Source organism: Coturnix japonica, chromosome 24 (genome assembly GCF_054131305.1).
Source record: "Coturnix japonica strain WE chromosome 24, WE-NBRP24, whole genome shotgun sequence".
NCBI classification, from domain to species: Eukaryota; Metazoa; Chordata; class Aves; order Galliformes; family Phasianidae; genus Coturnix; species Coturnix japonica.
Genome location: NC_140686.1, coordinates 7,595,602 through 7,607,083, shown reverse-complemented (window position 1 = coordinate 7,607,083; position 11,482 = coordinate 7,595,602). Strand labels below are relative to the sequence as shown.

The 11,482-nt window shown below is 48.0% G+C and overlaps 1 protein-coding gene and 2 pseudogenes across 4 annotated transcripts; 2 read left to right on the top strand and 1 right to left on the bottom strand.

The window, feature by feature from the left end:
- The first annotated feature begins 3,237 nt into the window (after positions 1 to 3,237).
- LOC146757255 (feather keratin Cos1-1/Cos1-3/Cos2-1 pseudogene) lies at positions 3,238 to 3,935 on the top strand (annotated as a pseudogene). Its single transcript, XR_014937102.1, has one exon. The product of XR_014937102.1 is annotated as a feather keratin Cos1-1/Cos1-3/Cos2-1 pseudogene (transcript).
- A 2,259-nt stretch (positions 3,936 to 6,194) lies between these two features.
- LOC146757254 (feather keratin Cos1-1/Cos1-3/Cos2-1 pseudogene) lies at positions 6,195 to 7,367 on the bottom strand (annotated as a pseudogene). Its single transcript, XR_014937101.1, has 2 exons — positions 7,323 to 7,367; positions 6,195 to 6,948 (listed from the first exon to the last, which is right to left on the bottom strand). The product of XR_014937101.1 is annotated as a feather keratin Cos1-1/Cos1-3/Cos2-1 pseudogene (transcript).
- Positions 7,368 to 7,788: 421 nt separating this feature from the next.
- LOC146757253 (feather keratin Cos1-1/Cos1-3/Cos2-1-like) lies at positions 7,789 to 8,987 on the top strand. 2 transcript variants are annotated; one of them, XM_085523660.1, is made up of 2 exons: positions 7,789 to 7,881; positions 8,265 to 8,987. In XM_085523660.1, exons 1-2 carry the CDS (start codon positions 7,789 to 7,791, stop codon positions 8,589 to 8,591), a joined length of 420 nt encoding a protein of 139 aa, XP_085379786.1. In that variant the 3' UTR covers positions 8,592 to 8,987. The 2 variants fall into 2 exon arrangements, with proteins under 2 accessions (XP_085379786.1, XP_085379787.1); XM_085523661.1 differs by having other exon boundaries at positions 7,789 to 7,908; positions 8,277 to 8,987.
- The last annotated feature ends 2,495 nt before the right edge of the window (positions 8,988 to 11,482 follow it).

The window sequence follows — 11,482 nt, the reverse complement described above, 5'->3', positions numbered from 1 at the left end:
ATCACTTGGGTTTTTTCAGTAAGAAGGAATTAGAAGAGCAATAAAGACAGCAAGTGAATCTTATGTGCAGACTAATGGGGAATCAGCTGGACATTCCCCATGTTTCTCTCTGGAGCTCCTGCCCTTGGAGTGCTCCTTCTTGCTTTCTGTATTGTGCTGTCTTTAATTTTATGGATAATCAACTGGGAAAAATCTTACATATTTTCCTTTTCATGACAGAAGCTAATTTTTGCCATGAATAGCATAAATTCTCAGCACTGGTAGGAACCGCTCAGTGCATCCGATTCCCTTTCTGTGAAACTCCTTCTTTGCTTCAGTCTGTACTGCTCAGACTGCTCGTTGGACATTCCAGACCCTCCAGGTCTGAGACAAGGGATGACTTCCCAGTGGTGGAGGAGGAACTTCTCAGAGATGGTCACCCTGTGCCCCGGTGGCGCAGTGGTAGGAATGCCGCCTACACCATACACCATATGGAATGACCTAAGCTGACATCTTCTGCCTTTGCTGGACTCTCGTAGCACATTAAATGAGTGGTAGGAATGCCGCCTTGCAAAATTGGGGCCCGGGGTTTGAATGCCCCCTGTGGCGAAAGTGGTAGAAGTGCCGCTCTGCTACACAGATGCTCAAATCCCGGGGGTTGGACTCGGTGATCTCTAAGGTCCCTTCCAACCCGCACAAGACTATGATACTATGAGACTATGCTGATACCCTTGATTCACCCTTGAGAAATTTTGGAGCTGGTAAGAGTGCTTCACAAATTGCTATTTATTTTCTTAGAAAAATCTTGCTGAGTGGGATAGGTGCCTGAAGACTGGAGGGTAGCCAGCGTCACACCAGTCTTCAATAAAAGCAAGAAGGATGGTCCGGGAAACTAGAGGGCAGTCAGCCTCAATTCCATCCCTGGTAAAGGAGATGGAGCAACTTGCTGTGGATGCTATGCACTAGCAGTTGGAAAAAAGAAATCTATCAGAAGTAGTCAACATGGCTTCTCAAAAGAGAAAATGATCCTTGACCAACATCATAGGCTTCTGGGACGTCATCACTCACTGGGTCGATGAGAGGAGAGCAGTGAATCTGGTGTAACCTGACTCCAGAGGGTATTTGACACAGTCTACCACAGCATTCTTGAAACAAAGCATGGGAAGTGTGGGATAGGTGAGAGCACAGTGAGCTGGACTGAGAACACACTGATTATCTGAAATCAGTTTCACAATGAATGGGTCCAAATTGAGTTGCATGTGCTTAGGTTGTGGTGTTCCCTAGGAGATTGTGCTGGGTCTGGTCCTGTTGAATGTCATCATCAATGACCGAGACAAAAACATCAAGTCCCCCCTCCGCACATTTTCTGCCAGTGTGAAACTGGGATGAGTGGCTGACACACCAGAGTGCTCTTTTGTCATTCAGAAAGACCTGGAAGAACTGGAGAGCTAGGTGGAGAGGAACCTGATGAACTTCAAGAGAAGCAAATGTGGGGTCCTGCACCACCGGAGGCATCACTGCCTGCACCAGTACAGGCTGCGGAGTGACTTGTTGGAAATGAGCTCTGAGGAAATGGACTTTGCAGTGCAGAAGGATAAAGCCTGGCCAGATGTGGGTTGTGTGGCCTTGTGGACACAAAGGCAAATGGTGTCCAGGTGTACAGGAGGAAGTGCATGGCCAGCAGGTCAAGCAAGGTCATCCTCCCCACCTACTCTGTCCTGAAGAATTCATATCTAGAATACTGTGTCTAGTTCTGGGCTCCTCAGATCAATGCAGACATGGAACTTCCAGAGAATGTTCAGATGGGGACAGCAAAGATGATCGGGTGCCTGGAGCATCTCCCTTCTGAAGAAAGGCTGAGAGTCCTGAGACTCGTCAGGCAGGAGAACTGAAGGCTGAGAGCGTGTCTCCTCAGAGTTTACAAATATCTATAGTGTGTGATATCTGGCAGTGGTTTTCAGACTCTCTTTTGTGGTGTACTGCAAAAGAACAAGGGGTAATGGAGCAGAAATTGAAACTCAGATTATTCCTAGTTGATAAGTCCCTCTGAAGATGATCACTAGAGGTTCCATGGAATCCCTTCAACTCTGTGAAGACTCAGTGGTCCTGCTGCTATTTGCGGGACTTCTCTTAGAACTCCCTCAGCCCTGGTGCATTGGATCAGGATCTACATGGTGAAGCATGGGAAAAATCCTCATAGACCTGTGTGAATCTTCTCTAAAACACTACGTCAACTGTGTGGGTATTTACCTGAACTCTGAATGCCTCTCTTCATTTTTTTACTAAAACAGCACTTGCATTACAGCGTTTGCTCGAGTGTTGTATTTTTTTTTAGGTCAGGAGACCAAATTGCAAAAGTTTGTGCCCCATTCCATGATCAGAGACATAGTAAGGTAGAGGATAAAACAGGGCAGCAGTATATTGCAGAGAGAAGGGTCAATTGGGAGTGTGTCACAGTCTGGATCTGGTACACCTCTTCACAAAAGTTCCCGTAAGAAACCATATGGAATGACCTAAGCTGACATCTTCTGCCTTTGCTGGACTCTCGTAGCACATGGAAGGAGTGTGTTGCCCACAAGGGTGTTTGTTGTGCGGAAATGCTTGGGCTTCTCTTCATCATGCCTCTTAAAAGGTGCCTTCAGTCAGGAAGTGACATGGTATAAAGCCAAAAATGAAACTGAATTGCACAGGAAGCTGGCAGACCACCCATATCATTATCTGGGATGATTTGCATTCTGGACAAGAAAAGCCAATCAGAAAATAATCACCACTGTAAGCAGTGCCTTTGGATATAGGTCATCTTATGTCCATTATAAAAGGGACCCAAGTCCCTTGCACTCTCATCCACCGTTCTTACCACCTTCTCCTTTGGAACCAGGTGAGTGTGAGTCTCCCCCCCCCGTCGTTCAAATAAAGGAGGTCTCAGCTCAGTGAATATCTGAGATGCTGCCGCCTCTGTTCCATGCCAAATCCTGGGACTGCTTGTCATGGGTGAGAAGAGAAAATTTATCTAGGACTCTGAGCCTGTGTGTAGGTAGCTATTGGACTCCAATTTAGGAACTAGCTTGATAGGCACCGGGGGGAATTTCTGCCCTACAGAAAGCTAGATATCTGGGGTCCGAGAACACCTTGCCTACCACTTCACATCCTCCAGATGCACATAGTGCATGGGTGTTAATTCATTCATGGCTTGCTGGTATTCAGTTCCTCGTAAATCCCCCCGTTCTGCTTTCTTCCTGTCCTATACCCTTACAGGTGCACTCCCAGACCGCAGACATGTCCTGCTGCAACCCATGTGAGCCATGCCAGCCGTGCGGCCCAACCCCTCTGGCCAGCAGCTGCAATGAGCCCTGTGTCAGGCAGTGCCAGAACTCCACCATTGTCATTGAGCCCTCTCCCGTGGTGGTGACCCTGCCCGGACCCATCCTCAGCTCCTTCCCGCAGAACACCGCCGTTGGATCCTCCACCTCCGCTGCTGTTGGCAGCATCCTCAGCTGTCAGGGAGTGCCCATCACCTCGGGGGGCTTTGACCTCTCCTGCATTTCCAACCGCTACTGTGGCAGAAGATGCAACCCCTGCTAAAGGTGCTGGACACTAATGCAAGGCAAGGTCACCCTGGAAATCATAACACGGCACTGGACAGAAGGACAAAAGTTGTGCTGCTGTTTTTGCCCTGCAAGACAGAAAGGGTGGGGCCAGCTGGACTTTGCTGACAACATGCAGAAATTAGACCAGAATTCTCTTTTTCTTCCTCTTCCTATCTAGTGTCTTGGTTGTCTTTTTGCCTCAGAGATCTCTGATACTATTGGAAAGCCAGAATTGAGTGACCTGCAACCTCTCTTCATTTCTTGGCCACTATGTGTGGGCCTGCTGTCAAATCTGCCGTAGGACTGGTGAGCAGCTTAATCTCATTACCTGCTGCTCACCACACTTGACGTCTGCATTTCCAATAATATTATTTCCATCCTCTGACTCATTAAACACTTGCTGCATCTTCTTCTGTGTCCATCTGAGTTTCTGTTTTTTGTTGTTTGCACACAGAAGACCTAAGGGAAAAGCCACGGCTTTAGTGGGAATCAGCTGGGGAGACTCCATCACTGTTCTAGAGGCCAGTGCACACTGTAATGATTTCATATTTCTGGCACCTTCTTTTGAAGTTTAAAGAGTAATCCGTGTTTAAACATCTGCTGCTTCTTCTTGCTTTGATGTGTGTTTGCTTAGACATGCACCCAAGAGCCTGGAACACATCATGAGAATAGGTATCTTGTCCAGTGACAGCCTGTGTCTGGCCTGGCATTCTGTTACCTCCTGGCTTGGTGAGGGTCAGTGGTGCTCCACTGCAGTCAGTGTGTGGAGCCTTCAGCCAGGCCCCTCTTGGGTCTGGCTTCAGCCTGAATGCCCACTCCTGCTCTGGCCATGAAATCTTCTATGCATAACATACATGTGGCCTACTTTTGGGAAACGCCCTATAGGTGTATCTGAACTGAAGTCATCTGTTATTTACAAATGAAATCTGCAGTACATCAACAGGATCATCTTCTGGTTGTGTTCCCCCTTCTCTTGATAATGGCAAAATCCTCAGTGAATAAGTTAGATTATTGATCTCACTTCTCCTATTCCCTGCCTGCCTCCTGTGCTGACTGATGTGCCCCGGGAGACTATCCTTAGGAACACAGGAACTGACCACAGCAGTTAGTCCTTCAAGGACACCTTTCTGAGATCACAAGAGCACTCTATCCCATAGTGTAAGAAATAATGCAGAGCAGAAGGGAAAGCAGTCTGACTGAGCAAGAACTTGATGGTCAAACAAGGGGATTATGAGGAAAGGTATAAGCAGAGGAAGCAGGGATGGGTGGCCTAGGAAGAATACAGACCTGTTGTCCAGATGTGCAGAGATGCAGTCAGGATATCCAGGGCACAGGTGGGAGTCAATTTGTCAAGGGTTTTGATGAATAACAAGATGAGATACCACAAGTTCCATGGTCTGAAGACACAGGCAAACAAAGAACATTCCCTTACTGAAAAATGGGTATTTTGAAAAGAGTTCATGAGACCTTGCTGAGGCTGACACAATCAACCAGTTCTTTGCCCCAGTCTTTGTGGGTAGTCAAGCATCCTGTTTCTCCTATGAACTTGAATGTGTAGGTGGGGGTCAGAGGAGCAAAATAACTCTGACTTATAGAGCAGAGCACATTGAAGACCACCTGATGAGACTGAAAGTGTATCACATTACAGGACTGGTCAGAAAAATTTTTAGTTGGGATGGAGATAGTGTGATTGATTGAGTGTAGCTCGATTATAATCCCCTATATATCATCCTGCACTAATTCAGTGCTAGTATGGGAAGGCAATAAGCGCGTATCGTGCTGTAATGGAGCAAGGCTTTACTGAGCATGGTGAGGGGGAGAAGTTGGAGTAGGTGTTAGTGAGGACACGGGATATGACATGGCAGGAACTCCCCCACTCTGTCCCACTCTCTGTGATTTAAATTTGACACACGCTTTTGACACAGCCTTAAGGGGTGTAGACAATGCAAGTAGTGTATTTAAGGTGCGAGTTGCACTGCAATAAATGTCATTTGCTGCAACTGCACGTTGAAGTCAGTGTTGCGATAATCCTGGCATGGGCAGATAGCTAGTTACCTGGTGGAATGTGCCACAGACACGGGAACGACCGCTACTACAAATGAGAGAAAATTAATCCTAGAAGAACTGTGACAGTGTTGGGAGTTGGCTGAGAGAACAGGGAGGACATGAAAACTTCAAGGATATTACGCCCTCATATGAAAGCTTAATGAACAGGAGAAGCAGAAAAACAAGAACTAGGCCATGGCGAGGGTCACGAGTTGTCTGAGTGTCAGGATGTTATTAGACCGTGTATTTGGGAGAAGGCAAACAACTGTATGTTACACCGTATAGTAATTACACAGTCTTTTTATGACACAATTGTATGTAATGAATAAAAGCTGGCTTGCACAGTAATAAATCTGTACTCAGCTGCTAATTCATACTTAGTTGTCTCTGAGTTCCAGAGATCGACCTCTGCAGGAGAGGGCTGCTCTAGATGTGGCCTTGCTGAAGGATGAACATCTACTCTTGTCTCGCCATCTGGCAATATGGTACTTACATATTTGTGATCATTTCCATCAAAGAAAGAGACTTCTCATCTGACCATTTTAAAATTAAGAACACACTGATACAGAGGCATAATTAAAGGTGCAGCAAATGTTTAATGAGTCTAAATAGGATACTAATGTCATATCAAGTGAAGATTCCAAGTGCAGGGAGCAAAAGGGACAGAGAAGAATCTGTTGCCCTCTTCACATGGCAGAGCTGCCACGAGACACCAACTAAATGCCAATCAAAGGAGAGAGGCTAGCACTTTGCTCAACCACTTTCAGGGGCCTTCAAAGAGAATTTTGTGGAGAGAAGAAGACAAAAGAGAAAGAAAGAATGGGAGGAGGTGGGAGCAAGCAGACATTGGCCATGTAGTCAAAGAAGCCAGGATGGCCCCTTCTGTCAGTCCTGACAGCGTAAGCCAGTCACGGTCATCTACTCTGAAAACAGCAACACAAAGTCTGTTCTTCTGTCCAGTGCCAAGCTCTGAGATTGTGGGGATCCTTGTCTGGGTCAGTGTCCAGCACCTTTAGCAGGGGCATCTTCTGCCACAGTAGCGGTTGGAAATGCAGGAGAGGTCAAAGCCCCCCGAGGTGATGGGCACTCCCTGACAGCTGAGGATGCTGCCAACTGTGGCAGAGGTGGAGGATCCCACGGCAGTGTTCTGCGGGAAGGAGCTGAGGATGGGTCCGGGCAGGGTCACCACCACGGGAGAGGGCTCAATGACAATGGTGGAGTCCTGGCACTGCCTGACACAGGGCTCATTGCAGCTGCTAGCCAGAGGGGTTGGGCCGCACGGCTGGCATGGCACACATGGGTTGCAGCAGGACATGTCTTTGGTTTGGCAACAAACCTGTTGGGAGAGAGGATTGAATGGAGAAATGGAGAGTCACGATGAGTCTACCATCCTATCAAGATGGAACCACGCACATACAGTATCGGGAGTTGGAGGCTGTGCATGTATGATTGTTGGCTTCCTGGTCTATTCCTACCAGGACCCAGACAGAGCCGCCCAGTGCCTATCATGCTACTTCTTAGACCCTACCCCAGAAGCCCCTGAAGGCAGTCCCAACATCCCTCCAGAAGAAAACTTCTGCCTGCTTCCCTTTACCATGACCAGCAGCTCCAAGTTTTGTCATGAAACAGAGCTGCTGGCTGATGAGAGATCTGTTGGTGTCTGGCCGCCTGATGAAGACAGAAAGAGACAAGAATGGGTCTCACACTCACCTGGTTCCCAAGAAGAAAGAGGCAAGAGTGGCGAATGTGAGACTAAGGAACTGGGCTGCCTTTTATAATCGACTGAAGCTGTCCCATACCCGGAGGCGTCACTTACAGTAGTGATTATTTTCTGACAAGAACCTCTTGAATGCCAAACATCCTAGGTAATGATATGGACTGTGTGTTGGCTTCCTGCTCTGCACTTTTATGTATTCAGAAATCTTCTGCCTTGGCTGGACTCTTGTTGCACATGAAAGGAGCATTTAGCCCACACCGGTGTTTGTTGTGCGGAAATGCTTGGGCTTCTCTTCATCATGCCTCTTAAAAGGTGCTTTCAGTCAGGAAGTGACATGGCATAAAGCCAGAAACGAAACTGAATTGCACAGGAAGCTGGCAGACCACCCATATCATTATCTGGGATGATTTGCATTCTGTGCAAGTACAGCATGACAGAAAATAATCACCATTGTAAGCAATGCCTTTGGATATAGGTCATCTCATGTCCATTATAAAAGGGACCCCAGCACCTTGCTCTCTCATCCACCGTTCTTACGACCTTAGGAACCTGGTGAGTGAGAATCTCCTTCCCTTCCCTGTTGTCCAAATATAGGAGGACTAAGTACAGTGAGTATCTGAGTGAATAACAGAGATGCCTCTGTTCCATGGTAAATCCTGAGTCTGCTTGTCATGGGGCAGAGAAGTGAAGATTTATCTAGGACTTTGAGCCTGTGAAGCTTGTGGACTCCAATTTAGGAACTAGCTTGATAGGTACGGGAGGGCATTTCTGCCCTGCCGAAAGCTAGATATCTGGGGTCCAAGAACACCTTGCCTACCACTTCACATTCTCCAGATGCACAGAGTGCATGGGTGTTGATTCATTCATGGCTTGCTGGTATTCAGTTCCTCGTAAATCCTCCCGTTCTGCTTTCATCCTGTCCTATACCCTTACAGGTGCACTCCCAGACCGCAGACATGTCCTGCTGCAACCCATGTGAGCCATGCCAGCCGTGCGGCCCAACCCCTCTGGCCAGCAGCTGCAATGAGCCCTGTGTCAGGCAGTGCCAGAACTCCACCATTGTCATTGAGCCCTCTCCCGTGGTGGTGACCCTGCCCGGACCCATCCTCAGCTCCTTCCCGCAGAACACCGCCGTTGGATCCTCCACCTCCGCTGCTGTTGGCAGCATCCTCAGCTGTCAGGGAGTGCCCATCACCTCGGGGGGCTCTGACCTCTCCTGCATTTCCAACCGCTACTGTGGCAGAAGATGCAACCCCTGCTAAAGGTGCTGGACACTAATCCCAGGCAAGGTCCCCCTGGAAATCGTAACATGGCACTGGACAGAAGAACAGAATTTGTGCTGCTGTTTTTGCCCTGCAAGACAGAAAGGGTGGAGCCAGCTGGACTTTGCTGACAACATGCAGAAATTAGACCAGAATTCTCTTTTCTTCCTCTTCTTATCTAGTGTCTTGGTTGTCTTTTTGCATCAGAGATCTTTGATACTATTGGAAAGCCAGAATTGAGTGACCTGCAACCTCTCTTCATTACTTGGCCACTATGTGTGGGTGTGGTGGCAGCGCTGTTGTAGGACTGGTGAGCAGATTCATCTCATCACCTGTTGCTCACCACGCTTGCTGTCTGCATTTCCAGAGATATCTTTTCCCCCTCTGACTCATTAAACATCTGCTGCATACTCTCCTGTGTCTATCTGATTTTCTGATTTCAGTTGATTGCACACAGAATTCTTAGGGGGAAAGCCATGAATTTAGTGGGAATCAGCTGGGGAGACTCCATCACTGTTCTAGAGGCCAGTGCACACTGTAATGATTTCATATTTCTGGCACCTTCTTTTGAAGTTGAGGAAGTAATCTGTGATTACTCTTTAACCAGTTGCTTTTTCTACTTTCTTTGATGTTTCTCTGCTTATACATGTGCCCAAGGTCCTGGAGATCATAATGTGGATGGGTATCTTGACCAGAGCCAGCCTGCGCCTGGCTTGGCATTCTCTTACCTCCTGGCTTGTTGAGGGTCCCTGCTGATCCACTGCAGTCATTGTGTGGAGCCTTCAGCCAGGCCCCTCTTGGGTCTGCCTCAGTCTGGATGCCCACTCCTACTCTGTCCATATAACCAACTAGATGAAGCATACGTGTTGTCTACGTTTTGGAAATACTTTATAGATGCATCTGGAGTATCCTGCCATTTACAAATGAAATCGGTGGTGCTTCAATTGGATCACGTTCTGGTTGGTCCTCCCTTCTATTGGGAGAACAAACCTAGCCCTTCTCTAGGCTTGTTCAGCCTGGAGAAAAGAAGGCTGCAGGGTGACCTCATTGCAGCTTTTCAGTACCTGAAGGGAACCTATAATTCTCTGGGGTGTAAACTCTTTGAAAGGGCGAATAATAGCTGGACAAGTGGAAATGGAAGGTTAAAGAGGGAAGATTTGGTGTCAGGAGAGTTGTGAGGTCCTGGAGCGGGCTGCCCAGGGAGGTTGTGGATGACCTTTCCCTGAAAGTGTTCAAGGCCAGGTTGGATGGGGCCATGGGCATCCTGATCTAGTAAACATGGAAGTTTGGTGGCACTGCCAGGCAGAGGGGTTGGAGCTTCATGATCCTTGAGGTCCCTTGCAACTCGGGTCATTGTGTGATTCTGTGATTGATAATGGCAAAAGCCTCCTAGGGATTAAGTTAGATTATTGATGTCACCTCTCCTATTCCCTGCCTGCATCCTGTGCTGACTGATGTGCCCCAGGAGTCTGTCTTTAAATGTCTAAAAATGACCAGAGCAGGAGGAAACCTAAACTTCAAGGAAATGTTTCTGAGATCAGAAGAGCTCTTCATCCCACAGTATAAGAAAGCGCAGAGCAGATGGTAAACCCATCTGACTGAGCAAGAGCTTGATGGTCATACTAGAGGACTTTGAGGAGAGGTATAGGCAGTGGAAGCTGGGATGGGCGGCCTAGGAAGAATACAGACGTGCTGTCCAGATGTGCAGAGATGCAGTCAGGATAACCAGGGCACAGGTGGAAGTGAATTTGTCAAGTGGTTTGATGAATAACATGATGAGATAACACAGGTTCAATGGTCAGAAGACACGGGCAAAGAAAGAATGTCTCCCCTCTGATAAACTGCTATTTTGAAAAGACTTCAACAGCACTTGTTGAGGCTGACACGCTCAACCAGTTCTTTACCCAGTCTTTGTTGGTAGACAGGCATTCCAGGTCTCCCATGTTCTTGAACGTGTTGGCAGGGGTCAGTGCAGCCAAATCACTCTGTAAGAGCAGGGCACGCTGAAGACCACCTGATGACACTGCAAGTATACCACACTTCTTCAGAACTGGTCAGATCAGCTTTTAGCAGGGACGGAGATTATGTGATTGATTTTATCCTCAGCAATGGACATGATAACTTCAAGGATATTTCAGCCGATGAGATTTTAGATCCTCAGAAGTGAGATGAGATTACCTTGGTATGTATGAGAGCCCAGAAGGGTGCCAAACTTAAAACATGGGGCCTAATGTTGGGGGCGCTTAAGGCAGCAAAGGAAGAAGGGAAGGCAATGAGCGCAGCCAGACAGCTTTTTGGGCTCCCTCTCCCAGCTAAGGCAGCCGCTAAAAGAACCTAGCAGGGTCAGAGGGGGTGCCAATCAAATGCTCCTGATCCCCAGGGGAGTTAGGAGTGGGGTGGACGTAATATCGTTTGCAGATGTTTGGAGGTCATAAGACTGCCACTGAAGCTGCCACCACTCCACACCGCCAGTCTGCTGCCGACCTTACATGAGCCTGATGGATCAACAGTCCTATCCGAACCCAGTGGAGGTGAAAATCTACAAGATGATGGCAGCTGTTCTCTGACTCATCCCCTGCCACTGTACCTGGACCCACACGGCCAGCCCACATATCCTTTCAAGGAACTGAGATCATGTGCGACTACTGTTACACAACCTGCACTGCAGGGACAAAAGGAACTGGGCGGAAGAAAAATACAGAAGCCGCAACGTCCTTGTGTGGTTGGGGACGATAGTGAGGGGGAGGAGGAGGCGAACTCTCATTGGGGAACTAGGGGGCACACATTAATGGATTGGGGAAAGGTTAGGGCTAGTCTATTAGGGGACGGCAAGGTACCAGAGGCCTTCCCAGTAATACTTACTAATACCGAGGGTCCAGAATGGGTACCCC